The sequence below is a fragment of the Myxocyprinus asiaticus genome, chromosome 34 (genome assembly GCF_019703515.2).
Source record: "Myxocyprinus asiaticus isolate MX2 ecotype Aquarium Trade chromosome 34, UBuf_Myxa_2, whole genome shotgun sequence".
Taxonomy (NCBI): Eukaryota; Metazoa; Chordata; class Actinopteri; order Cypriniformes; family Catostomidae; genus Myxocyprinus; species Myxocyprinus asiaticus.
In genome coordinates this window covers 39,492,594-39,518,754 of record NC_059377.1, presented here as the reverse complement: position 1 = coordinate 39,518,754, position 26,161 = coordinate 39,492,594, and the positions used below count along the sequence as shown (strand labels likewise).

The 26,161-nt window shown below is 38.6% G+C and overlaps 1 protein-coding gene across 3 annotated transcripts in view; it reads left to right on the top strand.

Annotated features, from left to right (window-relative positions):
* LOC127425128 (trafficking protein particle complex subunit 9-like) overlaps positions 1 to 26,161 on the top strand; it is a 290,373-nt gene that overhangs the window by 115,054 nt on the left and 149,158 nt on the right. For all 3 annotated transcript variants that reach the window (XM_051670795.1, XM_051670794.1, XM_051670793.1), the window contains 2 exons: positions 2,056 to 2,208; positions 9,468 to 9,586. In XM_051670795.1, the coding sequence (XP_051526755.1) occupies positions 2,056 to 2,208; positions 9,468 to 9,586 (272 nt within the window). The remainder of the gene's footprint in view (positions 1 to 2,055; positions 2,209 to 9,467; positions 9,587 to 26,161) is intronic.

Below are 26,161 nucleotides of genomic sequence, written 5' to 3'. Positions count from 1 at the left end.
AGGAAAGAAAATATATATATATATATATATATATATATATATTTGTTTTATAAAATTTTTTCAAACAAAGCATTCCATAGTATAAAGACAGAAATGGACTAAGGGTACGTTTACACGACAACGATATACTAAAAATGGAAAAGTTTTTCCTTTGCGTTTTTGAAAAGTTTCGCGTTCACATGGATCCGCGAAAATGACTAAAAACGCTGTATTATGTATGCCAGGCCAGTAGTTGGCGATGTCACTTTGTAAAGAAACACTACATGCCTGCGCACATAAGCATTCTTCCACAGAGCGGTGAATACAAACATTGACGATGGTGAAAGAATCGAGCAATTTTGACTGGACGGACGATGAGACTGCTTTATTACTACCAGTCTTGAGCAGCACAAACACAATCCTGTAGTCCGCCATTGTAGTTTTGAATGTCTCGCGCGCATGCCTATTGACTGAACGTGTATTAGGCGTGCGCATGACGTCATCGTTTTCACAAATTTGCGTTTTGGTATGTTTACACGGAGACGATAACGGCATCATTTTCAAAAACGTGCACTTTGAAACCCGTTTTCAAAGGTTAGCATTTTCAGGCCCCAAAACGCCATTGTCGCGTAAACGAACAGCCAAAACGCATAAAAGGTTTTCCGTTTTCAGTTGAAAACGTTGCCGTGTAAATGGCCCCTAAAATAGCATCATTTCAAGGAACATTAAATGTTTCCCAAAGTGGGAGGTTGACTAATTGAAAGAACTAGTCTCCAATGGTTGTGTATTCAGTGCAATGGGTATTAAACCCTCATCCTTTACAGTGTTAATCTTGGGTATCCACTTTGCTACAGCAACAGTGAAGCCGCATTTACATGATTTGAGCCTCTTTGAACTCCACATGAAAAGCGCTTTAAGAGAACGTGTTGTTTTGCTTTTAGGCACTATGATACTTCATCCGAATTTTCCGGTAAGTTATAAGCCCAACGTGACACCAGGGAAATGCTGATGCTTCACTCTAGCGGGCCATCTGAATGTAGCTTATCACAAGTCCCATCTGGGTTTGTTTTGTATAAACAATTCCAGTTAAGCGGTCCTTTCTCCATCATTGATCACTGACATGGAATCACTGTTGTCTGTGTGTGTGTGGTATATACATCAGTGTAATGTCCCCTGACACATTGCAATGGTTCTGGCATATTCCAACCAGTGTTTAGAACTCACACGGAGCTGAATAAATTGTCAAAATCTAGTGTCAAATTGGTAAATGCATTAATAATGCAATAAACATTTTAAATTAATCACATGCATTATTTTGACAGCTCTAATATACAGATTTATATTAGTGCTGACAGTTGATTACAATTTTAATCGCAATTAATCACATATTTTTTGTAGTTAATCACGATTAATCGCAGATTGTTGAAAGTTGTTCCACAGTATAAAGATAGAAATGCACTAAAATAGCACCAGTTCAAGTAACATTAAAAAAAGTCTAAGTGGGTGTTTGACTAATTGAAAGAACTAGTCCCAACATAGGTTGCATATTCATTACAATAGGCATTAAATCTCTTAAACTCTCATCCTCCACAATTTTAAGACTGTGGCTACCTGCTTTGTTACAACAATCATGAAGCTGCGTTCATGATTCACGTCAGGGCGTCAATGCCAGCATCATTCGGCGCTTTGAACTCCACATGTAAAGTGCTTGCAGACAAATACGTCTCATTCTGCGTTTTGCTGATAGTTAAGACTTGACGTGCTTCTGTGGTATTTAAAATGCACCTTAATTAGGCTGAAAAATACTTTTATTTCTTATATTTTACATTTCTATCACTAGTCCCATCCGGGCTTGTTTTGTACATTTAAATAGCGTTAAGAGGTCCTTACTCTACTGTTTTATCACTGACACGGAAGCGCTGTTGTGTGTGTTGTGAAGTGTGCGTCAGTGTAACGACTCCGGGCATTTTGTAATAACAAATACATATTATTATTAATATTATATAAATATGCAGAAATGTAATGTCACATTGTAATCAAGCTCTAACCAAATCCTATCCTCATTCTGTATTCCAGAGAAGTTGTTCGGTGAATTTTTGAGCTGGGACCTGCAGGATGCTCTGTCTCGCCTGCCATTGAAATCTGGTCAGTCTGTGTCTATCCCTGTCAAGATTCAGGCCAAACTGGACTTCTGTGGTCAGGAGAACCTGTTACATGACCTGAACGATGGTAAGAATCCACACAAAACCACCACATGCTCTAACATGCAAACAAATTCTTATTTGTGTCCGTTCTGGTTTGTCCCGTTCAAGTTGCGCTCAATTTTGGGGATTACATCACCAAAGCCATTGCCCGATAATCAAAAATGGCTCAATTGCGCTCTGATAGATAAAAAGGCTGGATTCAATTTGCCCCCGTTATGGCAGATCTGATGCAAGAAAAGTGATTTGAAATGGTGTCTCTACGTTAAAAGCACACAGACAGATCTCATTTTACATTCAATAGAGAATGCACTGTCTCTCTTCTGTATTACTCTCACTGTGTTTGCTGCTGCCCTCTCTGCCCTCTTTATTTCCTCTCTTGATTCATATCTATTTCCTCCTCACATCTCATTCCTTTTCCCTTCTCATATTCAGTTTCCTAGTTCTATCACTCTTATACCTTCTTTTTCCTCTGTCGCCTCTTGGTTAATACTCCTTTCATGTTCACTGTTGAGAAACTCATGAAAAAAAAAAAAAAGGCCAATAAGATCTCTTTAGTAAATAATGATAATTTTGGTAAACCATCTGCTGTGTTTCTGCTTGATTTACAAACAGCTGATGAACATCCTCCTCCTCTCTCCTTACCATAGTTTCTCCTCAGACAGTACTAAAATGTTTTAATTACTGTTGCAATAATAATTCTTCTGAATTAGTCTGATAAGACGTCTTAAATCCCTTTCTATTACTGCAGCATGCATAGAGGGCAGTCAGTTGTAACTATTGCTGATGCTATCGCAGGTGCTAATACATTATTGCTGTTATTCAGAGGTAATATTAGCGTTGAAGCAAGACGCCATTGTTTTTCTTGCCATGTTGGTTTGTAACCATGGAAATTATTAAAAAAGATTAAACCAAGTCATTAAAACTCAAGTCTTTGATGCGCCATGCCAGTTTGCGAGACTATGCTGCGATGAACGGCTGTTTGATTTTATGCAATTTCTTGATTAGTTCCTCATAATTCTTCCCATTTTGATGTCATAATGGGATGTGAGATATGTCACGTTTTGCAGGAATTTACCTGAGGAATCATCTCAAAGTATCTGCTTTAACTGTGTCTGTGATTACCTACCTATTTAAGTACTTGTTTGAGATCTTTAATGAACATGCTCCAGTGATTTACGTTGTTTTCCAGTTATGAAGCTGTTGTGCTCTTAGGGGCCACTCACATTAAAATGCATATTTGCATATTCTGCGCTGTTTTTACATTGTTTTTCTAGGTAAACATGCACTAGACGGACATCTTTGACCGTTGCACCGCGTCTCGCTGTTTTTTCAGCATCTCGTGCAGGAGCGCCATGTTTTTCAGATTGCGTTTTAGGATAAAAAGAACATCAACTTTTGAAAAGTGCATCTCGAGAAACCTGTGTCCTGTTATATTCGTTGTGCTGCGTCTTGCTTTTTTAGTGCAAGAATGCATTTTCGCATCAGTCTGCACTGTTTTTACATTGTTTTTCTATCTAAACATGCGCTAGATTTAAGAGACCGTTAAGAGGATTTAAAATAGATTTAAAAGAACGGTTTAAAAGAACGTCAACTTTTGAAAAGCGAATCTTGTCCTATTATATGCGATGTCCTGCATCTATCTCTAAAAAAAAGATAGATGCAGGTAGGGCTGGGTGATACAGCTAAAAAATGTATCACGGTATAATGTTTCATATCATTCGGTATCGATAATTTTTAAACAAAGACCAGTAGAAAAAAGGTTTGAATTTAACCACTGTATTTTTTATTTACCCACTCTATTAAGGCAAACAAAAAAATAATTTTAGTTTTAACAGTCAAAAACCAAAAGAAATGTAAACAAATATCTCCTTTCTTATATCTTATATGAAGATTAAATAAATAAGTGTTATATCATTGTATCGTTTGGAGGATTTCTCATAAGGCATTGTTGCCGAGTACCTCTCCATCGTGGACTGCTTGTGGGTTGTCTGTTGAGGTGAGGTAGATATAGGTCGTGGTGGATGACAAGCTGCATATTCCAAAGGGTGGAAGCGGTTACGGTGATGAAATAAGTTGCTTGTGTTTCCGTACTTGGCCGGGACGGTTTTTTTTTGCAAAGCTTACACACAACGGTGTTCTGATGTTGGTTAGACATAAAGAAACCAAAAAACTGCCACACTGGCGAGCTGACATGTCCTTTTCATTCACAATCTCCTCATCGCCGGCAGGCACGGCACTCATTTTCGCATGTGTTCGTGTGTTCTGATGCCACATGGCGATGGCGCAACCGAACCCCACAGCAATGCAACATGTTATTGGCTGTTTGCTTGTCACTCATAGCACGTTCCTTTATCAAGCCATATGATAGGCTGTTTATGATCCAGGGAGGGTTGTTCATGCAACCAAACTTCATGTCTGTTTACATTTTAATGCATTTAAGTGAATCTATCGAGCGTTATACTGAACATTTTTTATATCGTTATCAATAAAGGTGTACCGTCGATAAATACCGATACCGTTTTATCGCCCAGCCCTAGACAAGATTCACTTCTCAAAAGGTGACATTCTTTTTAACCGTTCTTTTAAACCCATTTTAAATCCTTTTAATGTTCTTTTAAACCTAGCGTATCAGTCTGCAATGTTTTTACATTGTTTTTCTATGTAAACATGGTTAGATGGCCATCTTTGACCGCTGCACTGCATCTTGCGTTTAACTTCTTATGCAGGAGCAGCTTTTTTTCTTTAGACAGTGTGTCAGGTTAAAAAGATCATCAACTTTTAAAAGCGTGTCCTGAGACACCTGCGTCCTGTTATATTCGTTATGCCGCGTCAAGCTTTTTTTGTGCAAGAATTACTTACTTTGCACTCCTTACTTTGCACTTATCACTAAAACCAAGCAAACACTTGCATAACACAGTGGGAGCTTTACTTGTCTCCTGACCGGTGTTTGGTGTAACTTGATTGCAAAGTAATCAGATAATCGAATGACTTTTTATTCAAAAAGCAGTGTAACGCATTTTAAATTCTTATCAGATTCTAGCTACTGACTTTCAATTAAGTTAATTACTTTTATGTACTTTTCTTGTGTTATACACATTTATGTTGGCTTGACAAAATCCCAAAATTGTAACTCCTCTTAGAGCTTTTAATATACATCCACCAAACTTGGCACAGACCTTCAGACTGTTTTAACTTCGTGTTCTATGTTTGTTCTTTTCTCTCGAACTGATCGGATTTACAGTTTTCCCAATTGAAAATCACAAAAATACCATAGACTTACATTGTTCAAACAGGCCAAGACTTCTGATTTCAAACTCTTAAAACTTTTAAAAATATTCGGACAAACCAAAACTTTCAGACAAGGCTTTTTCAAGCCAACGTCACAGTTTGTTTTGGCAAATATTAAAACATTACTTATGTACATCTGTTTGCCTTTCTGTGACAGCTGAAGAGTTACTTAGAGTTATAGTATGGGAGAATTATTAATGTGATTACTTTTCCCACGAAGTAATCAGCAAAATAATCTGATTACATTCCAAAGTAATTAGTAATTTGTGGTGGATTACTTTTTTTTAAATTACCCAACGGTGCTCTTGACACACATTTTTTTCATCCCTTTATTTGTTTCAATATCTTGGTGAATTTTTCAAAACCTGTCAAAAACATTTCTGGGTTTTTTTCACCCAAAAATGGAAAATAAATACAAAGAGAGACTTCGATAATAATAAAAAAGAGGCCTGGTTTATGGACCATCAAGATTTTTTGCACTGTGACATTATTTTAATGATAATTGGGCACAAATTCCCTCAAAAATTCTCATAACTGTAATACATTCTCATTTATACAGCATTATGAAAAAAATAAAAAAATAAAAATCGCGATATACATCTGCAATATGTACTGTGTGTATGTTATTTTTATATTTTTTTAAATCATTGTAATACTGTTTTTTTTTTTTCTTTTTTTTGCTGTTTTCAACTTCACCCATTTCCTCTTTTTTCTGCTTGTCCGTACTACTTCGTTCTGTTGCCCTTTTTGTCGCCCTTTGTATTTTCCCTTTTGTCTCTTTCTCTCTCTGTCTGTCTCCATCTCTGCTGTCAGCATAGCTCTGACTCTTGCGGTGATGTCATCGTGGTGATGCAATGCTCTGTGCGTCTCTTGGGTTCAGGGTGTTCGAGAACTACTTTAACGCACCGTTCCCTCAGTGCCTGCACTTCGTTCCTTCATACGTCCTCTATAAATCGTCTCTCCATCTAAGTGAAGGGGAGATATGGGGGACAGACAGTCAGACTAAACACATTAGTGCCTGAATGTTAAAATGTCAAGAGCAACAAAAAGAGAGGATAGCAGAGCTCCATTAAAATGGGCGGCCCGTAGAGGGGTGGGGACGGCTCCTCCTTGCTAACAGCTTGCTGGAGGTAAACGTTTACCCTTCACGCGGGATGTCAGCGAACCGCAGATCCCTTGTGCTGATGATGTCACATAAGAATGAACTCACTAGCCTCGTTGGGTAACGTCTAGCGTGCGCACGATGCGACGTGGCCTGATGCGCTGCTCTGATTTCGCTTGAGCAAGAAAATAAATGATGTCTGTGTCAATTTTCTCTCGTCTGTGTTTAGGGTAATATACCACATGGACTGATCTAAAGAACGTTTATTAAGTGGATTGTCTGAGATGATATTGAGCTCCTCTACTCCCTTGAAGACCATTTTTTATTTCAATTACGCACAATACCAAGGCTGAAATCACAGTATGAGATCACAGAAAGAGAAGCCTCAAGACTACAGTGTTATGGCTGTAGGGGTGTACTTTGTTTTTCCGTGTGCTGGTATGGTTCATGCATGGTCGAGCACACTGTCTTTTCAAAATACACTCATTAAACAAACGACTGTGATCGTGCCACTATTTCACTCGAAGCCCCGCCCTACTCTGACCTCATTTCATTTTCGAAGCCCTGCCCTCCTCTGATATGGTGTCTCTCTCTCTCTAGTAGCTCCACCCTCCTCTGATCTCATGCCACTCTCTTTTCTCTGACCGGGCGTCTTAGTCTTGTAAAGTTAGCAGGAGACATTACGCCATATCGTGTCAGACACAGTTGAAGGGAAGTGATGTCATTTCAGAGTCCGTGGGACTCATAAATGAGGGCCATTTCTCTCTGTTCAGTGTTTGAACGCTTTCACCTTGCGTTTCAGAAACAAAAAAATACTCTGACTAGATCTGTCCTTATGTGTGCCGTTTTATCAACAAGGTCATGAAATCACAGTACAGACTTTTTATGATTGCACTATTCTCTTTTACGGAGCATCTCTTGGGCAGAATATTAAAGAGAACCATAAAGTGAAGGTAAACATCAGATAATGTTTGCTTGCAAAAAGAAACAAGACGCAATTTCGTGCATGCACTTTTCACCTGGCATCTCTTCCTCTCCTCTTGAATGTCAGAATGCATCTGAGTGCATTGCAACATGTGCCGAACTATGTGTGCGGAAAACTCTGCAATTTGCCCTCATTAATCTGCTTATGACGATGGCAGAGCAGGTTAATCCAGAAATGTCAGCACTATAGAAACACCTACAATTAGAGCGCAATGCCTTTGTGTGCCTGTGCGTTTTCTCAGAAAATACAGATGCCACGCTTTGCCAGACACTGAGCTATTATTTATTATTTTAATTTCTTTTAAATTGAGATAAAGCATGACAGAAGGCACTCATGTGAGTTCAACAAAAGGTGAAGATGGTAGACGGTTTTTAGTAGTTTGTATGGCTAGGCGATATAGCTAAAAATTATATTTTGACTTTTTATATGTACATGATGTATGATTTGTTTTCAGTCAGCGGAACCATGAAGAGACTAAACTGAATAATAATAATAATAATAATAATAATAATAATAAACTGTAAAAAAAGTCATGTTTTGAACACTTTGTCACTAACTAAATGCAAGCTAGAATAAAAGGTAATAATTTTATTCATATGCGCCAATATAACAATACAAAGTAATAGAAACTGCAATAAAAGTGTATATATATATTTTTTATTATTAATAAACATACATTTTTACCTACAAATAATGTTTACTAAAACATTTGAATACATGAAAAATGCAATGCTGGTTCTTCCGTTGACATTTTTAATTTGTAATGCAAATGAATGATTGAATCAGACATTTGAATCAGTTCACCGAAATGGACCGTTTGAACTGATTCACAGAAATAAATCAAACTTATCAACTCTTAACAACAATTTTTGCTACTGAAGTTTAAATCAGAGACGCTATTAAAATTATTTCATACTAATCACGAAACAAAGAAGGATCGCAAATGTAGTTTAATAACGCATTTATTTGGAAACTTCATGGGCTGATAAAGATCCCATAAATATTCACAGTGTTGGTTAAATTGATATTAATAGCATAATCATGGTGAAAATTAGGGTACCGGTAGCTCAACTAGAGCATGCCGCTAGCAATGCCAAAATCATGGGTTCGTTTCCCATTCCAACACATGTTCATTTAAAACAATGAATCTTAAATGCTTACTGTAAGTCGCTTTGGATAAAATGTCTACCAAATTCAAATGTAAGTATATACTGTATCACCTAACCTTACTTATATGTATGTGTAGAGCTTTATAGATGATGTTGTGCATCAGGAGATTTGTATTTCCGAGTTTTGTGTTTTTATGTTTTTGCCCGCTTGCAGACTGTCCCAAGAGCCAGGGCAGTCTGTTTTGATGAAAGTATCATTCCTCATATTTATGTCCTCTTACTAAAAATAGCCTGAATGTTTCCCACTTGAATGAATTTGTGTGTGCGTTTGTGAGTTTATGCCGTTGCCATATGTGCACTGAAGATAAAATAACTCCACCTGACTGTTTTCTACAGAGCCGCTGCAGCCTTAGTTTTTCCGCCTCATCATCTTTCAAACTGTCATGTTATGGATTTTTATTCCGAGCATTAACTGCTGGACAAACAGATGAGCTCAGAGATAGAAATGTGGATGGAAAGAGAGATAGAGAGGAGAGGGTTTGAGTGATATTCACATCCACTCATCTCCTCCTAATATGCCTGTTCGGAATTTGAGGAATTGTAGGTGTATAATGCCTTCCTCTCCGCAAATAAGTCATGGAAGATAGTAATCTCCCTTTCCTTTCTGCCTTCTACCTCTCTCTCTCTCTCTCTCGCTCTCTCTCTCTTTCTCTCTTTCTCTCGCTCTCTATCTGGCCTATGGCTGCTGTATTCATGGGTGTACATATCTATTGTTATTGCATATTGTTGTGTGTTTTCAGATGGTATCAGTGTAACAGGTCTGCCAGTATCCAGTCCACTGCGACAGGTCCTAAAGCCATGCTCTGAAAATAAGCCTGCCGGCACTGACGCCAACAAGAACGAATACAACCATGTCAAGGTAGGAATTTTATCCACAAGCTACACACTCTGTTCTATTCTATATATTTGTCACCCAACCCCTGTATTATGCATTTCAACCAGCTCAACAAACTATACAAGTCTTCACAGCAGAGTTTCCGCTTAGAAATTTTGGTGCCACTCAACATGTCCGGGAATGATAAAGTTTGTCGGACAAATTGGAAAACATTTGGGATCTCATTTCTGTGTATATTTTGTGTGGTAATGCGATGGACTATGCATAATAATGTGATATAATAATGACACAAAATGGTAAATGTTTGTTCTATATAGCTGCTTTTCTATTTGAAAAAAAAAATAAAAAATATCGTCATGGAATTAACGTCTAATTAATATAAAAACATTCAACAGGGAGCAAAAGGGGCCAAAGCAAAAAAAAACTAAACTAAAGTTGCCACATGTGCTTTTTTTTTTTTATTAAGAAATATTAAAATAAAAAATCGTTAGGTTATGGCTAGGGCTGTGTGATGAATAATATGCTTCTATCTGACACACAAATGTGTGTTTCATGTGAGTGTTGCTTGTGCATTCTCTGGTGCATGCAAGTGCGGGCGAGTCCAGCAGGGTTCCCGAAATTTACAGGAAAGCCAGAGGGGGATCACTTGTGCTACTAAATCACTTTTGATGTCCTCAGCTCGCTCTCTCTCTCTCTCTTTCTCTCTCTCTCTCTCTCTCTCTCTCTCTCTCTCTCTCGCGCGCACGCGCGCGCGCGCACACACACACACACACACAAAAAATCAGCCATATCACCCTGTAGCTCAAGACTGGTTGCCCACTGAAGCTAAGCAGGGTTGAGCTTGGTCAGTACCTGGATGGGAGACCTCCTGGGGAAAACTAAGGTTGCTGCTGGAAGTGGTATTAGGGAGGCCAGCAGGGGGTGCTCACCCTGTGCTCTGTGTGGGTCCTAATGCCCCAGTATAGTGATGGGGAAACTATACTGTAAAAAAGGTACCGTCCTTCGGATGAGACGTTAAACTGAGGTCGTGACTCTCTGTGGTCATTAAAAATCCTACAGCACTTCTTGTAAAGAGTAGGGGTGTAACCCCGGTGTCCTGGCTAAATTCCCCCCAGTGGCCCTTCTTAATCATGGCCTCCTAAAGATCCCCATCCACCAACTGGCTCTATAACTCTACTCTCCACCAATAGCTGGTGTGTGGTGAGCATACTGGCGCACTATGGCTGCCCTCGCATCATCCAGGTGGATGCTGCACACTGGTTGTGGTTGAGGAGAGTCTCCTGTTCACTGTGTAAAGCGCTTTGAGTGTGGTGTCAGAAAAGTGCTATATAAATGTAACATTCATTCACGTTCATACATACACCTTAGCCAAATACATTAACTCAGTTTTTCACAAGTCCTGACATTTAATCGTAGAAAACATTGCCTGTCTTAGGTCAGTTAGGAAATCTGTGGAGTGGTTAAAAAATTTGTTTTAATGACTTCAACCTAAGTGAATGTAAACTTCTGACTTCAACTGTATATACAGATTTAATTTTAGCAAAATAAAGTTTTGGCAAGTCGTTTTGGACATCTACTTTGTGCATGACACGAGTAATTTTTCCAACAATTGTTTACAGACAGATTGTTTCACTTTTAATTGACTATATCACAGTTCCAGTGGGTCAGAAGTTTACATACACTAAGTTAACTGTGCCTTTAAGCAGCTTGAAAAATTCCAGGAAATTATGTCAAGCCTTTAGACAGTTAGCCAATTAGCTCCTGATAGGTGGTGTACTGAATTGGAGGGGTACCTGTGGATGTATTTTAGGGCCTACCTTCAAACTCAGTGCCTCTTTGCTTGACATCATGGGAAAATCAAAAGAAATCAGCCAAGACCTCAGAAAAAAATTGAGGACCTCCACAAGTCTGGTTCATCCTTGGGAGCAATTTCCAAACACTTGAAGGTACCACGTTCAGGGTGAGGGTGAGGCTTGCAAGCCGAAGAACACCATCCCAACCGTGAAGCATGGGGGTGGCAGCATCATATTGTGGGAGTGCTTTGCTGCAGGAGGGACTGGTGCAATTCACAAAATAGATGGCATCATGAGGAAGGAAAATTATGTGGATATATTGAAACAATATCTCAAGACATCAGCCAGGAAGTTATATCTTGGACGCAAATGGGTCTTCCAAATGGACAATGACCCCAAGCATACCTCCAATGTTGTTGCAAAATGGTTTAAGAACAACAAAGTCAAGGTATTGGAGTGGCCATCACAAAGCTCTGACCTCAATCCGATAGAAAATTTGTGGGCAGAACTGAAAGTGTGTGCGAGCAAGGAGGCCTACAAACCTGTTTCAGTTGCACCAGTTCTGTCTGGAGGAATGGGCCAAAATTCCAGCAACTTATTGCGAGAAGCTTGTGGAAGGCTATCCAAAGCGTTTGACCCGAGTTAAACAATTTAAAGGCAATGCTACCAACTACTATCAAAGTGTATGTAAACTTCTGACCCACTGGGAATGTGATGAAAGAAATAAAAGCTGAAATAATTCTCTCTACAATTATTGTGACATTTCACATTCTTAAAATAAAGTAGTGATCCTAACTGACCTAAGACAGGGAATGTTTTCTATGATTAAATGTCAGGAATTGTGAAAAACTGAGTTTAAATATATTTGTCTCTACCCTGCGTCTTTCTCCTATTTGAACAGTTCCTATTGGTAAAATAGGACAAAGGAGAACTTCAAATCTGCTTGTGAGATTTGAAGAGGCCACATGATTTTTGGATAATGCATCTTTGGCTCTTTGGAGAATGAGAGGTGATCTTTGTCAATGGTACTAAAGTTTGTATGTGTGTGTGTCTCTGTCCATGGTGCTGAATCCCTTGAATTGTAGCAAAAGTCTAAACTGTTGGTGACATTTCAGTTCACATGACCTCAGCTTTATTCTTTCTTACTGAAAATCTCAAGATTTATTTTTTTCTTTTTTGAATGGTCCAAAGTTTTTTATTTTTTTTTATTTAGAGATTGCATTCATGAATATTTACACTGACAACAGTTTAAGTGTCTGAGCATCTACAGCTTGCTTTGTTGCTATAGAGACAGCTTGGCAATCCCGTCTCATTACAACCCACTTGGTCAAAATGCGGAAGCAAAATCCAATTGGACACATGCAGTCATTAGGGAATGAACTAAAAGAGCTGATTAACACATACAGATTGAAGCTGGACATTCTCTCTCTGCCGGTATGTGATGGAAGTCAGTTCCTGGGACCTTTCTCACATATTACACACAGTACACATATACATAAAAGATTGTGAATACCTTTGATTTGAAGGTGCTGTAAGCGATTTCAGCCGTTCTACTTCCAAGAGACTGAGCCGTTGAATTAGCCACGCTCCCTCTTTCCAAAACCCTGCACTCCAAAGATTACAAATGAGCTTTATTGAGAGCATCATGCAGAAACGGTTGTTTAAAACGACAGCAGCAAAATAGCGCCCTCAACAGACAACTGTTATGAACAGTATGGCTTAAAAATGGCATTAAGCCTCAACAATTTGCTGCAATTACAATACTATGAGAATGAGCAAAATAATTGACAGGTGAAAATCATCAATGTCAAGGGTCCGCTGACACATTTTTGTTTGCTGTTTACAAAGTCTACAGCGGTCACAGAGACTGGTGAGATATCTCACGACACTTATTTCATTAATATCTTTAAGGGAGTAGGACAATTATTTGCATAACTTTCCATGAAAAAAATCGCATACAGCCATCTTTAAATAACAAGTTGGAAATAATGGTTTGAAGCAGTTTGCAAATTTGGAATTGTTTGAGTTTAATAATTATTTGAAAATAGATTTTCAATTTGTAACTTTAAAATTCTTTCAATTTATTAATTTTTTCAATAAATAAGATTTAAACTATTCAAAACTATTTTTTATTTAATAAAAAAAAAATCATATTTATTACATATTTAAAACTTTGGAATTTGCAATTTAATAATAATTTGTAAATAGATTTTAATATTTCATACCTTTTTTTAAAATATATATACAAATAAAAAACTATTTAACTATACTGTTTGAATTTAATAATGATTCAGAAATAGATTTAAACAATTTGTAACTTTGGAATTTGCAATTGAATAATGATTTGTAAAAATGTTAAACAATTCATAACTTTTGATTTTTAAAATGTGTATTCAAGTTAAAAATATTCTATAAAACTTAACTGTTTCAATTTAATAATGATTCAGAAATAGATTTAAACAATTTGTAACTTTTTTATTTTATTTACAATTTAAAAAAAATATTTCAACAATTTGTAACTTTGAAATTCTTTCAGTTTAATAATGATTTGTAAATAGATTTAAACTATACTTAACTTTTTTGGTTTAATTACAAATAAAAAACAAATTTCAACCATTTGTAACTTTGGAATTTGCAAATTAATAATGATTTGTAAAGCATTTTATAACATATTCACTGTAATCAATTTAAATAAAGCATACAGTTGAAATGGTTTCCTTATTGTGAAATGTTATTGGGGAAAATTTTGTCACATGAAACCTTCGATTCCTAGAGATGATTTGTATACAGTTGTGCTCAAAAGTTTGCATACCCTGGCAGAAATTGTGAAATTTTGGCATTGATTTTGAAAATATGACTGATCATGCAACAAAAAAACCTGTCTTTTATTAAAGGATAGTGATCATATGAAGCCATTTATTATCACATAATAAATTTGTCTTCTTTTTAAATCATAATGATAACAGAAATCACCCAAATGGCCCTGATCAAAAGTTTACATACCCTTGAATGTTTGGCCTTGTTACAGACACACAAGGTGACACACACAGGTTTACATGGCAATTAAAGGTTAATTTCCCACACCTGTGGCTTTTTAAATTGCAGTTAGTGTCTGTGTATAAGTAGTCAGTGAGTTTGTTAGCTCTCACGTGGATGCACTGAGCAGGCTAGATACTGAGCCATGGGGAGCAGTAAAGAACTGTCAAAAGACCTGCGTAACAAGGTAATGGAACTTTATAAAGATGGAAAAGGATTTCAAAAGATATCCAAAGCCTTGAAAATGCCAGTCAGTACTGTACAGTCACTTATTAATAAGTGGAAAATTCGGGGATCTCTTGATAACAAGCCAAGGTCAGGTAGACCAAGAAAGATTTCAGCCACAACTGCCAGAAGAATTGTTCGGGATACAAAGAAAAACCCACAGGTAACCTCAGGAGAAATACAGGCTGCTCTGGAAAAAGATGGTGTGGTTGTTTCAAGGAGCACAATACGACGATACTTGAACAAAAATGAGCTGCATGGTCGAGTTGCCAGAAAGAAGCCTTTACTGCGCCAATGCCACAAAAAATCCCGGTTACAATATGCCTGACAACACCTTGACCCGCCTCACAGCTTCTGGCGCACTGTAATTTGGAGTGACAAGACCAAAATAGAGCTTTATGGTCACAACCATAAGCGCTATGTTTGGAGAGGGGTCAACAAGGCCTATAGTGAAAAGAATACCATCCCCACTGTGAAGCATGGTGGTGGCTCACTGATGTTTTGGGGGTGTTTGAGCTCTAAAGGCATGGGGAATCTTGTGAAAATTGATGGCAAGATGAATGCAGCATGTTATCAGAAAATACTGGCAGACAATTTGCATTCTTCTGCACGCAAGCTGTTCATGGGACGCTCTTGGACTTTCCAGCACGACAGTGACCCTAAAGCACAAGGCCAAGTTGACCCTCCAGTGGTTACAGCAGAAAAAAATGAAGGTTCTGGAGTGGCCATCACAGTCTCCTGACCTTAATATCATCGAGCCACTCTGATCTCAAACGTGCGGTTCCTGCAAGACGACCAAAGACTTTGCATGACCTGGAGGCGTTTTCCAAGACGAATGGGCAGCTATACCACCTGCAAGAATTTGGGGCCTCATAGACAACTATTACAAAAGACTGCACGCTGTCATTGATGCTAAAGGGGGCAATACACAGTATTATGAATTAAGGGTATGCAGACTTTTGAACAGGGGTCATTTAATTTTTTTCTTTGTTTCCATGTTTTGTTTAATGATTGTGCCATTCTGTTATAACCTACAGTTGAATATGAATCCCATAAGAAATAAAAGAAATGTGTTTTGCCTGCTCACTCACGTTTTCTTTAAAAATGATACATATATTACCAGTTCTCCAAGGGAATGCAAACTTTTGAGCACAACTGTATATGCAGATGAGAAAGTGTGTTTGGGAGTATGTGTGTCCATTGATAGGCCAGACACTAAAAGAATTGTAAAAACACAGTAAAAAGTGTGCTAAATCACTCTCACCTGAGCAAAATACCAAACCTCAGCAAATATTATTCAGTCACAACAGAGAACAAAACTGAATTCTGAAAAAATGTAGGAATTAAGAACAGCACATCTGAGACACAGTGGCTTCTATCCATCTACCTCCATTTATCTCCCCTCATCAATACATAATTCAACACTATTTTCAGAAGAAAGAAAGAGAGATACAAAGAATCTGAGGTGGACGGAGTGAAAGAATATAAATGTAAATCCATAAAAATCTGCATTCGGTCAAGTATGAATCAAAATAAGAAGGAGATGAACAGTGAAAGAAGAGAAATAATGAGAGGCCAGAGAGAGGGAAGAGTTGAGTGACAGGGCACACAGACGCTGCAGGATATAAACTCGATACATCTCTGAATGTTTGAATCTTGAGGAGTTGAAAGGAATCAGTTCTGCCGGCTGACTAACAGTGTCTGACTGCGACTCCCCAACAGGAAAGGTCTTCACTCTTTTCCCCTCTTATTCACCATTTGCAGCCCGCCCCTTTTCTGCTCTCAGCTCTTCTGAATTTTGTCATCTAACTACCTGTTTTTATTGAAGCTACTGAGAAGAGTCGATCAAAATGGATTACGTGTGGGAGCACAGAAAGTATCTTTCACCAAGAGTTGATGGTGTGAGTCTACTCCACCCCTTTACTACGTGAAAATGCTAGGTTTTTCAATGAAAAAGTAATTTAATTACAGTAATAATTTACTTAGTAATGCATTACACCCAACACTGGTGTGTATAAATATAATTGCACCCCTCCCCCCATCCCGGATTAACGCTTAAAATATCTGCTTGCCTTAACTATAACACGATGGGTGAATGACATGAGAAGATGGTCAGAGGTGTCGAATGAGATATTTTTAATGACTTTGTGTTGTCTCTTGGAGTTTCATGAGCACAGAGGCACATCAGTAGCTACATCCACAGCTTAAAGGTAGGATCTTGTGTATTTGTGAATGAAGTACTCTTGTTTTAAAATCTCCTGCTCTGCTTCCAGTTGTTATGACATCCCCTGAACACTTTAAAATACTCATGATAGCTTTTGACAACTCTGTAACCTGTAAATCCACTTCTCTAGCTAATTATACTTAGACATCAACACCATAGATATCTATATAGAACCACTAGAACGGAAGTTCAAAGGCAACATTTTCAAAATGGCTGCGTGCTAGTTTCTCTGGCGCATAAGGTGATATACTCCTATCAGCACCACACATGCATCGAGAAAGTGTCCGTGCCCTCACTATCTCCAAACCTCCAAACGACTTAACCGTGGATAGAAGTCCTCCTGCTCAGCTGTTTTTACTCTTCGTCGTTCTTTGAGTGGTGGTGGCGTAGTGGACTAAAGCACTGAACTTGTAAGCAGAAGGTTGTCGGTTCGATCCCCACAGCCACCACCATTGTGTCCTTGAGCAAGGCATTTAACTCCAGGTTGCTCCAGGGGGATTGTCCCTGTAATAAGGGCACTGTAAGTCGCTTTGGATAAAAGTGTCTGCCAAATGCATAAATGTAAATGTTCTTTCTTTCCTGTTTTCCTTCCCTCTTTTTGGCCTGGGAAAGGTTGAGGAGTGATAAAGGAGGAATAGAAAGTCACGCTGCACTCTGTTGCATTGGCAAAACACAATACAAAGAAGGATTGGGATTGCTGGGGGAGGAAGATTAGGGTCAGATATGTGAGAGGAGTGTGTTTGTGTGTACAAAGACTTTCTGTTTTAACCTTTTCCTTAAAGGTGCTGTAAGCGATTTTTTTTTCCCATGGAAAAGTATGCAAAAAATGTTCCTACTCCCTTAAAGATATTAATGAAATAAGTGTCCTGAGATATCTCATCGGTCTCTGTGACAGCTGTAGACTTTGTAAACAGCAAACAAATTTGTGTTCGCTTTTCACCTTTCAGTCATTTTGCTCGTTTGAAGCAGATCATTGAGGCTGTGATTCATAATGTTTGTCAGTTGAGGACGCTATTTGCCACTGTGGAATTTGACAGCCACAGGAACAAACAATGCTGTTTATTTGCTCAGTTGTTGTTTCAAATGTATCTTTGGAGGGCGGGGTTTTGGATTGAGGGGCATGGCTAATTCAACAGCTCAGTCACGTGAAAGCTTCAGAATGCTAAAATCACTTACAGCACTGTAGAGCCGAGGAGGGCGGGGCCGGGCTGGAATGAGACACACCCGGTCCCCAATCAGCCTGATGGGGCGCGCGAGGGATAAAGGCGGCCGGGGACGACAGTTCGGGAGAGAGAGAATTACAGACAGCTGTATTGTGTGTTTATAGTTATGTGTTTTGTTTAAATTGTTTATTAAATTATTATTTATATTATTAAGCTGGTTCTCGCCTCCTCCTTTCCACTGAACCCCCTTACACTGGTGCCGAAACCCAGGAAGGAGGAGGGATTCCCGTCACAGAGTCCTCGACACTGCCGTCCACCCAGGGGAGCGCCGCTGCCGTCCGATGGGGGACGGAGTTGCCCGACCACCCGGACGCGGGGAACGACCGCCTGGAGCAAGGGAGCCACTGCCGGGAGCGGAGGAGTGCCCTGCCGTCCCCCGGGAACGCAGAGGGGTCGAGAGAAGACCGCCGTCCGCGGGGGGAGGAGGGAAGCGACTCCCCGACCGCCTGGAGTGGTAGGGCCGCTGCCAGGGGCGGAGGAGTGTCCCCAAGGGACGCCGGGAATGCGGAGGGGCGTTCTGTCCGCTGGGGGTCGGAGGTCTGACTCCGGTCCGCCCGGGGAGGAGCGGCTGCAGTCCGCCTGAGAAGGTGGAGTAGTGATCGAGGACCACGCGACGGCGCATCAGAGAACCGGTGAGTTTCTTTTTTCTCTCTCTCCTCTCTCTCTCTCTGTCGCTCCGTGTTGGCCTTTCCCTCGCCATTTTGTTTTGTTTTTTTCCCCTCCTGTCTCCTCCCAGGTTGAGGAAGGCGGGGATGACCCGCCGGCAGTCGGGGCGTAAGGCACTTGTAAGGCTCGTAAGGCTTCCCGGCCTGAGGCAACGCCGGGAGGAGTGTAGAGCCGAGGAGGGCGGGGCCGGGCTGGAATGAAACACACCTGGTCCCCAATCAGCCTGATGGGGCGCGAGGGATAAAGGCGGCCGGGGACGACAGTTCGGGAGAGAGAGAATTACAGACAGCTGTACTGTGTGTTTATAGTTATGTGTTTTGTTTAAATTGTTTATTAAATTATTATTTATATTATTAAGCCGGTTCTCGCCTCCTCCTTTCCACTGAACCCCCTTACAAGCACCTTTAACTATGACAAAATATAGACACTGGGCGTTTTCCAAACGGCATTTTGCGCCTTTGAAGGGCGCTTCAGGAAGGGGACACCACTTGAAGAGTCGTTTCAAACAAAAGAAAGCATATTTTTTCACAAAGTTCCCTTTATCAAGACATTTAGTGAAGGGTACGTTCAAACTGTAATACCATGCTCTCTTTAGAGAGCCCACGTTAAGAGCTTTGTCCTTTGTAGTGAGTAGGGCATAGGAATGATCGCTTTCGATTGGAATTCGCCTGCTATGTGCAGGGGCACTTCCTTTTGTTTTGTATGTGCTATTTTTTTTATTTGACACTTCGTCAAGCCCCGCCTTAAAATCCTTACTGACCAATCCAACCTTAACAACTGTTGCTGTCTGCTGTATTATCAGACAAGCTTTTGCTCTTTACTGTTAACAACAGACATGTTCACAAGTCCCTGAGGTCCAAGTCAAGTCTTTGGTCACAAGTCCAAGTCAAGTCTTAGTTTTTTCTGGTTAGTTTAATAAACCCTGAATAAGGCTAGTTAAATTTTGAAATATTAAAACTGACTACTTTTTATTTTTTAAACTTGTCTAATAAAGTACATACGGTTTTATTTTAATTATGGATTTTATTTTTATTCCGGAAACAATTAATAAATGATCCTTGCTTTAAGAGAGAACATATTTTGCACAGAATCAAAACTAGCTTTGACCATAAATATTTAGGTCTTTAAAGCCCTTTATTCTATTTTGCATTTGCTCTTATGAAAATGTACCATAGTTTTTATGGTTTAAGACCATGGTAACCTCAGGTAAAATCAAGCATGGATCGTCACTGCCATGGTAAAATGTAAAATGATTTCTATAAAACAAACTGTGGCATTTTTGTAAAGAAAAGCAATATCCTAAACACATTTAAAACTATATCATCTAGAATTCCGACTTTCCCACTCGTTAATACGACTTCGCAGGATCATTAATTTGCTCGGAACTCGTAATTACGATATTTCCGACTCCACTTGAAGGGCACAATAGCATGTTCATTCAGAAATCACAAGTTTCAGTACGCAGATTCAAACGCTTCTCTTCCAGCATTATTTTTCCTTTTCTTCCTTGATTACTTCCTTTTTGTCTGTCTTTGTCTTTCTGTCTGTCTTTTTATTTCTGTCTTTTTGTCTTTCTGTCTGTCTGACTTTCTTCTGTCTGTCTGTCTGTCTTTCTGTCTTTCTCTTTTTCTCTTTCTGTCTGTTTTGTCTTGTCTGTCTGTCTTTTTTTGTCTGTCTGTCTGTCTTTCTGTCTTTCTGTCTGTCTTTCTTTCTGTCTTCTTTCTTTCTTTCTGTCTGTTTTGCCTTGTCTGTCTGTCTGTCTGTCTTTTTTGTCTTTCTGTCTGTCTTTCTTTCTTGTCTGTCTTCTTTCTTTCTTTCTTTCTTGTCTGTCTGTCTTTCTTGTCTGTCTTCTTTCTTTCTTTCTTGTCTGTCTTTCTTGTCTGTCTTCTTTCTTTCTTTCTTTCTTGTCTTTCTTTCTTTCTGTCTTTCTGTCTGTCTTTCTTTCTGTCTTTGACTTTCTTCCTTTTTTGTCTTTCTGTCTGTCTTTCTGTCTTCTTTCTTTCTTTCTTGTCTGTCTTCTTTCTTTCTTTCTTGTCTGTCTGTCTTTCTTGTCTGTCTTCTTTCTTGTCTGTCTTTCTTGTCTGTCTTCTTTCTTTCTTTCTTTCTTGTCTGTCTTCTTTCTTTCTTTCTTTCTTGTCTGTCTTCTTTCTTTCTTGTCTGTCTTTCTTTCTTGTCTGTCTTTCTTGTCTGCTTCTTTCTTTCTTTCTTGTCTGTCTTTCTTTCTGTCTTTCTGTCTGTCTTTCTGTCTTTGACTTTCTTTTTTGTCTTTCTGTCTGTCTTTCTGTCTTCTTTCTTGTCTGTCTTTCTTTCTTGTCTGTCTTCTTTCTTTCTTTCTTGTCTTTCTGTCTTTCTGTTTTTCTTTTTCTTTTGTCCTTCTGTCTTTCTGTCTATCTGTCTTTTTGTCTGTCTGTCTTTCTCTTTTTATTTCTTTCTGTCTGTTTTGTCTTTCTGTCTGTCTCTTTCTGTCTTTCTTCTTTCTTTCTGTCTGTCTGTCTTTCTTTCTTTCTCTCTTTCTTTCTGTCTGTCTGTATGTCTGCCTGTCTGTCTTTCTTCTTTCTTTCATTCTTTCTTTCTTTGTTTCTGTCTGTCTTTCTGATTTCTCTTTTTCTTTCTGTCTGTTTTGTCTTGTCTGTCTGTCTTTCTTTCTGTCTTATTTCTGTCTGTCTGTCTGTCTCTTTCTTATTTCTTTGTTTTTTATCTCTCTGACTGTCTGTCTTTCTGTCTTTCTCTTTTTCTTTCTGTCTGTTTTATTTTTCTGTCTGTCTTTCTCTCTGTCTGTCTGTCTGTCTTTCTTCTTTCTGTCTGTCTGTCTGTTTGTCTTTTTGTCTTTTTTCTTTCTTTTTGTCTTTCTGTCTGCCTTTGTCTTTCTGTCTTTCTTTCTTGCTTTCTTTGTTGTTGACTCTATGAATTATCACACACACTCTCTTCTTCCCTTCAGGCTGGGGTATCTTTAATTTAAAGCTCTGAAGACCAAAGACATGAATGATGTGGAGGTTACAGTCACCACAAACTCTAGATATATGAGTCACACTGCACCTGGAGGCCTTCCAAGTGTGTGTGTATTTACTTAGCTATACTTTGGCACAAAATTGTCCCCAGAAGTTAAGTAAATCTGACAAAACGTCCCTTTAAGGGAGTCCGGGGATGACATTAAAATAAACATTATTCGTAATGTAAATAAGACTTTTTTTTATTCTATAAATGCAAGATGTTTTTTTTTAGGGGTACAGGTTGGGTTAGTCTGTAATAATTATAATTATCTTTATGTACAATATAAATAATTCTTTATTATGTCCCTATTTAGATTGCATGGCAAGTATGTGTGGATGCTATTTTGATCTGTGCTTTAAATCATAAACCCACTGAGATTTTAGTCAAACTCATCAGTGTTTGAATTAAGTTGCGAATGTTTACATTTAATTTTCATCCTGCATGAAATCAGTGTCTAATCAAACCTCTAATCACTTTTGAGAGAGAACATAGAGTGGTTGATTTCAGCCTTTGCCATCTTGTAAAATCATACAGATTCTATTATCTGGGGGAAAAAAGTAAATTAAGGTCTTAATGCTAAATTATGATAGCTTTCAGCCGTCCAAAACTGGCTCAGTGCTTGGGCTAGTGGAATTGTTCAGATGATGATGACATTTATTTAAAATGCAGAGATATCATGTCACTCAGCCTTATGAAGAGCTTGTACACTCACAGATCTGATTAAACGGTTTGCTGAGATTATTGAGGAGGGAAAACCGCTCTCCACCATGACAAATCCTGAGAAAACAGCTGTACCAGCAAGTGAACACATCAGGGTGTGGATAAGAGAGAGTGTGCTTTTTGTGTAGCAGTGAAAATGTAATGTACATATTAATTTTGGTTAAGGACTTCATTTTATCCACTGTGATCTGATTGGATCGTAAAAAGTAGTCTGCAATATGATTGGTTGATATTACTTTTCTCCTTACAGATGGCTTTGGTTATATCAGCTGAAAAGAAAAGTCTTTTAAGAGTCTGAGAAAGTTAATTATTACATTTTGATTTTGATGAATCGTGCACAATAAGACTAGGAACATTTTTAATAAGTATATGTGGTAAATTATCATAATGTTATATAGTAAGACACCCACTTACTATACTTACTGTGTGGGTGGTTGTCTCTAGAAAGTGCTTACACAGTAGTCAGAGCTGCAGAATAATGGCTGTACATCCTCACATGTTCTTTCTTTTTCTCCCTGTTGAGTAATCACATCACTTGCCCTTTCACAGGATGTTACTGCCCCACAGTCCTGCCCCTTTACATCCCAGCTGCCCCTCTCTGCCCTCTCATAGAGACACGGTGAGAAGAAATCTCGTTAAACAGAACTGTTTGGAAATGAGAGGTAGATATCAATGCAGTGACCGTGTTAGTTTGTAATGTATTTTATTCCCAGAGAGCGTATTTCCTGTTTCCTCTGTAGAATGCCACTCCTTTACTTAAAGCATTTTAATTAATAAACATGCATAATTTCAGCGCAGCTAGAGTCACCAAAGGGAACTGCTAAATTAATGAGTGTTAAAAGTCTTTCATTGGTCTTCCAGAGGTTAGCTCATCACAACAAAGGTGATTTACACACAGAAGTCTTAAAAGATACAGTAGCAAAAGCAACTTGTTTAATTCTATGGGTCAGAGAGAGGTTGAAAAAAAATAATTATGACTGTTTTTGGTGCAAGAAACCTCAACAAACATTGTATGCTGACTTCAGAAATAAAATGCTACAAAAGTGCAGTTTCAGTCATTTTTTTCTATCCATTATTAGATTACTACTTTATCACATCAACTCTCAGCGCTCAAAAAAAAGTCTTTTGACAGCTGCCTGGAATATGGATTTATAATTAATGCCATTTCATACCGCAGGAGCTGTGTTGCTCATACTGTGAGAGGAATGACTGTAGAACTGTGATTCTGAATGAACTCGAGGACTACAATGAAAACTGTAAATACTGTTTGTTGAAACACTGAGGCAAATAAAAGGTCTTTGCTTTTAGACCATGGTTTTGTATATAGGTTTTATTATGTTTAATCTCCTGAGACCCCCACATGACTGGTGTGTGCATTTTCTGTTTCCCTTTTTGATTTAGTTGCACCTAATAAACAAGCAATTCTAGAGCAAACAGTTTTCCTAAAAATGAATGTCCTCATATGTGAACAGTGGGACTACGTTGTGAAAATGTAAATACCACTAAGCTATAGAAAATCTGATTTTTTTCATCAAATTGTTTATTATGTTTCCAGGAGTGTTGGCTGTTCATGTTTTTGAGACGTTACAGACATTACAGCTGATTTTATCTACATGACTCGGTGTGGCAGAAGTTTAACCCTTTAAATGACAGTCTAGAGTGTTGTGAACAGTATTCAGTCGTTTTTTATTCATTTAAATTATGCGTTGCGTATAGCGAAGCCAAATACAACGTCCATGCATGTGGACATGGGGTCGCACGAGGTTAAAGTAAAATGTTATCATATAAAATGTCATCATAGCGTGGATTTGATTATTGAAAATGCTGGTTACACTTTGCAATTATACTCCAAAAAGTGTTTTAATGTGCTATTGGATGTTTTGTGTGTGTAAATAGGTTTGATTCTGTGTGTGTGTGTGTGAGAGAATGTGTGTGTGTGTGAGAGAATGTGTGTGTGTGTGTGCGTTTATGTGTGTGTGTAAATAGGTTTGATTCTGTGTGTTTGTGTGTGTGAGAGAGAGAGTGTGTGTGAGTGTGTGTGAGAGAATGTGTGTGAGAGTGTGAGTGTGTGAGTGCGTGTGTGCATTTGTGTGTGTGTGTGTGTGTGTGTAAATAGGTTTGATTCTGTGTGTGTGAGTGTGTGTGAGAGAATGTGTGAGTGTGTGTGAATGAGTGAGCGTGTGAGTGCGTCTGTGCATTTGTGTGTGTGTGTGTGTGTGTGTGTGTAAATAGGTTTGATTCTGTGTGTGTGAGAGGATGTGTGAGTGTGTGTGAATGAGTGAGCGTGTGAGTGCGTCTGTGCATTTGTGTGTGTGTGTGTGTGTGTGTGTGTAAATAGGTTTGATTCTGTGTGTGTGTGTGTGTGTGAGAGAGAGAATGTGTGTGAGTGTGTGTGTGAGAGAATGTGTGAGTGTGTGTGAGTGAGTGAGCGTGTGAGTGCGTGTGTGCATTCGTGTGTGTGTGTGTGTGTGTGGGTGTGTGTGTGGGTGGTTTACGAGGACATTTTTTTATGTTACAAACTGGTAATTACAAGGGTATTATGTTATAAAGGTGGTTTATGAGGACATTTCTAGTGTCCCCATAATTCAAATCACTTAAAAAAAACATACTAAACGATGTTTTATTGAAAATGTGAAAATGCAGAAAGTTTTTTGTGAGGGTTAGGTTTAGGGTTAGGGTTAGGTTTAGGGGATAGAATCTAGAGTTCGGACAGTATAAAAATCATTATGTCTATGGAGAGTCCTCATAATGATAGCCGCACCAACATGTGTGTGTGTGTGTGTGTGTGTGTGTGTGTTTGTTAGAGAATATTGTATTTCAGCTATGAAAATGTTAAAGAAATGTTCCCTGTTCAAAACTACTTAAGCTTTATTAACAGTATTTGTGTTATGCTGTCAGTTACCTCAGAAAATAATTTTGACTCGTCTCACAGTTAAAAATTATGTTTACAGTAATGCACTTACAATGGATGTCTATGGGGCATGACTTTCCAGAGCAGAAAACAGAAACGTGCAACTTTTATTTTTTATTAATCACTTTTTTTAAATTCTAAATAATAATAATAAAATACTTGAGCTGTTAAGTCTAAATTGTCCTTTAATTGGTGGGACGGCTATTCTAGGCGGATGAATTTCTAGTTATGCATTACCATTTATGCCTAGAGTGGATTTGTTCTCTATGTAAACAATCTCTTTCCTCGTATCCTTGCACTTACATTCCAAATGACCATGTTTACTGGCTTTACATGGTCATGACAGGAGTTGAAAAATTTTATTTAACTGCACAGACAAGGTTTGTAAGTGATTTTTAACACATAGTATCATGTTATCTATGTAATGTTTGATTTTGTGGCTATACATTCAAAAAGCGTTTTGTTTATTTATGTTTATCCTGCTGAAATGTCTTGCCCCATAGACTTCCGTTGTAAGTGCATTACTGTAAACACAATTTTTACTTGTCTTTGTGGGATGAGTCACAAAGATTGTCTGAAGTAATCGGCAGCATGACAGATGCTGTTGATAGAGCTTAAATTGGATTCAACCTGGAACATTCATTTATATTATGACCTCACATTCTGTTTTAAAATGCAAGGCCGTTTGAGACAGAAGTTAAATTAAAACAAAAAGAGGCAGGTCTTAATATAACCGAAACTCCTCAGAGACGCTCCAAACACCAGCCATCTGCATCACCATGGAAATGCTAGCAACTCTCTGCAGTGCTG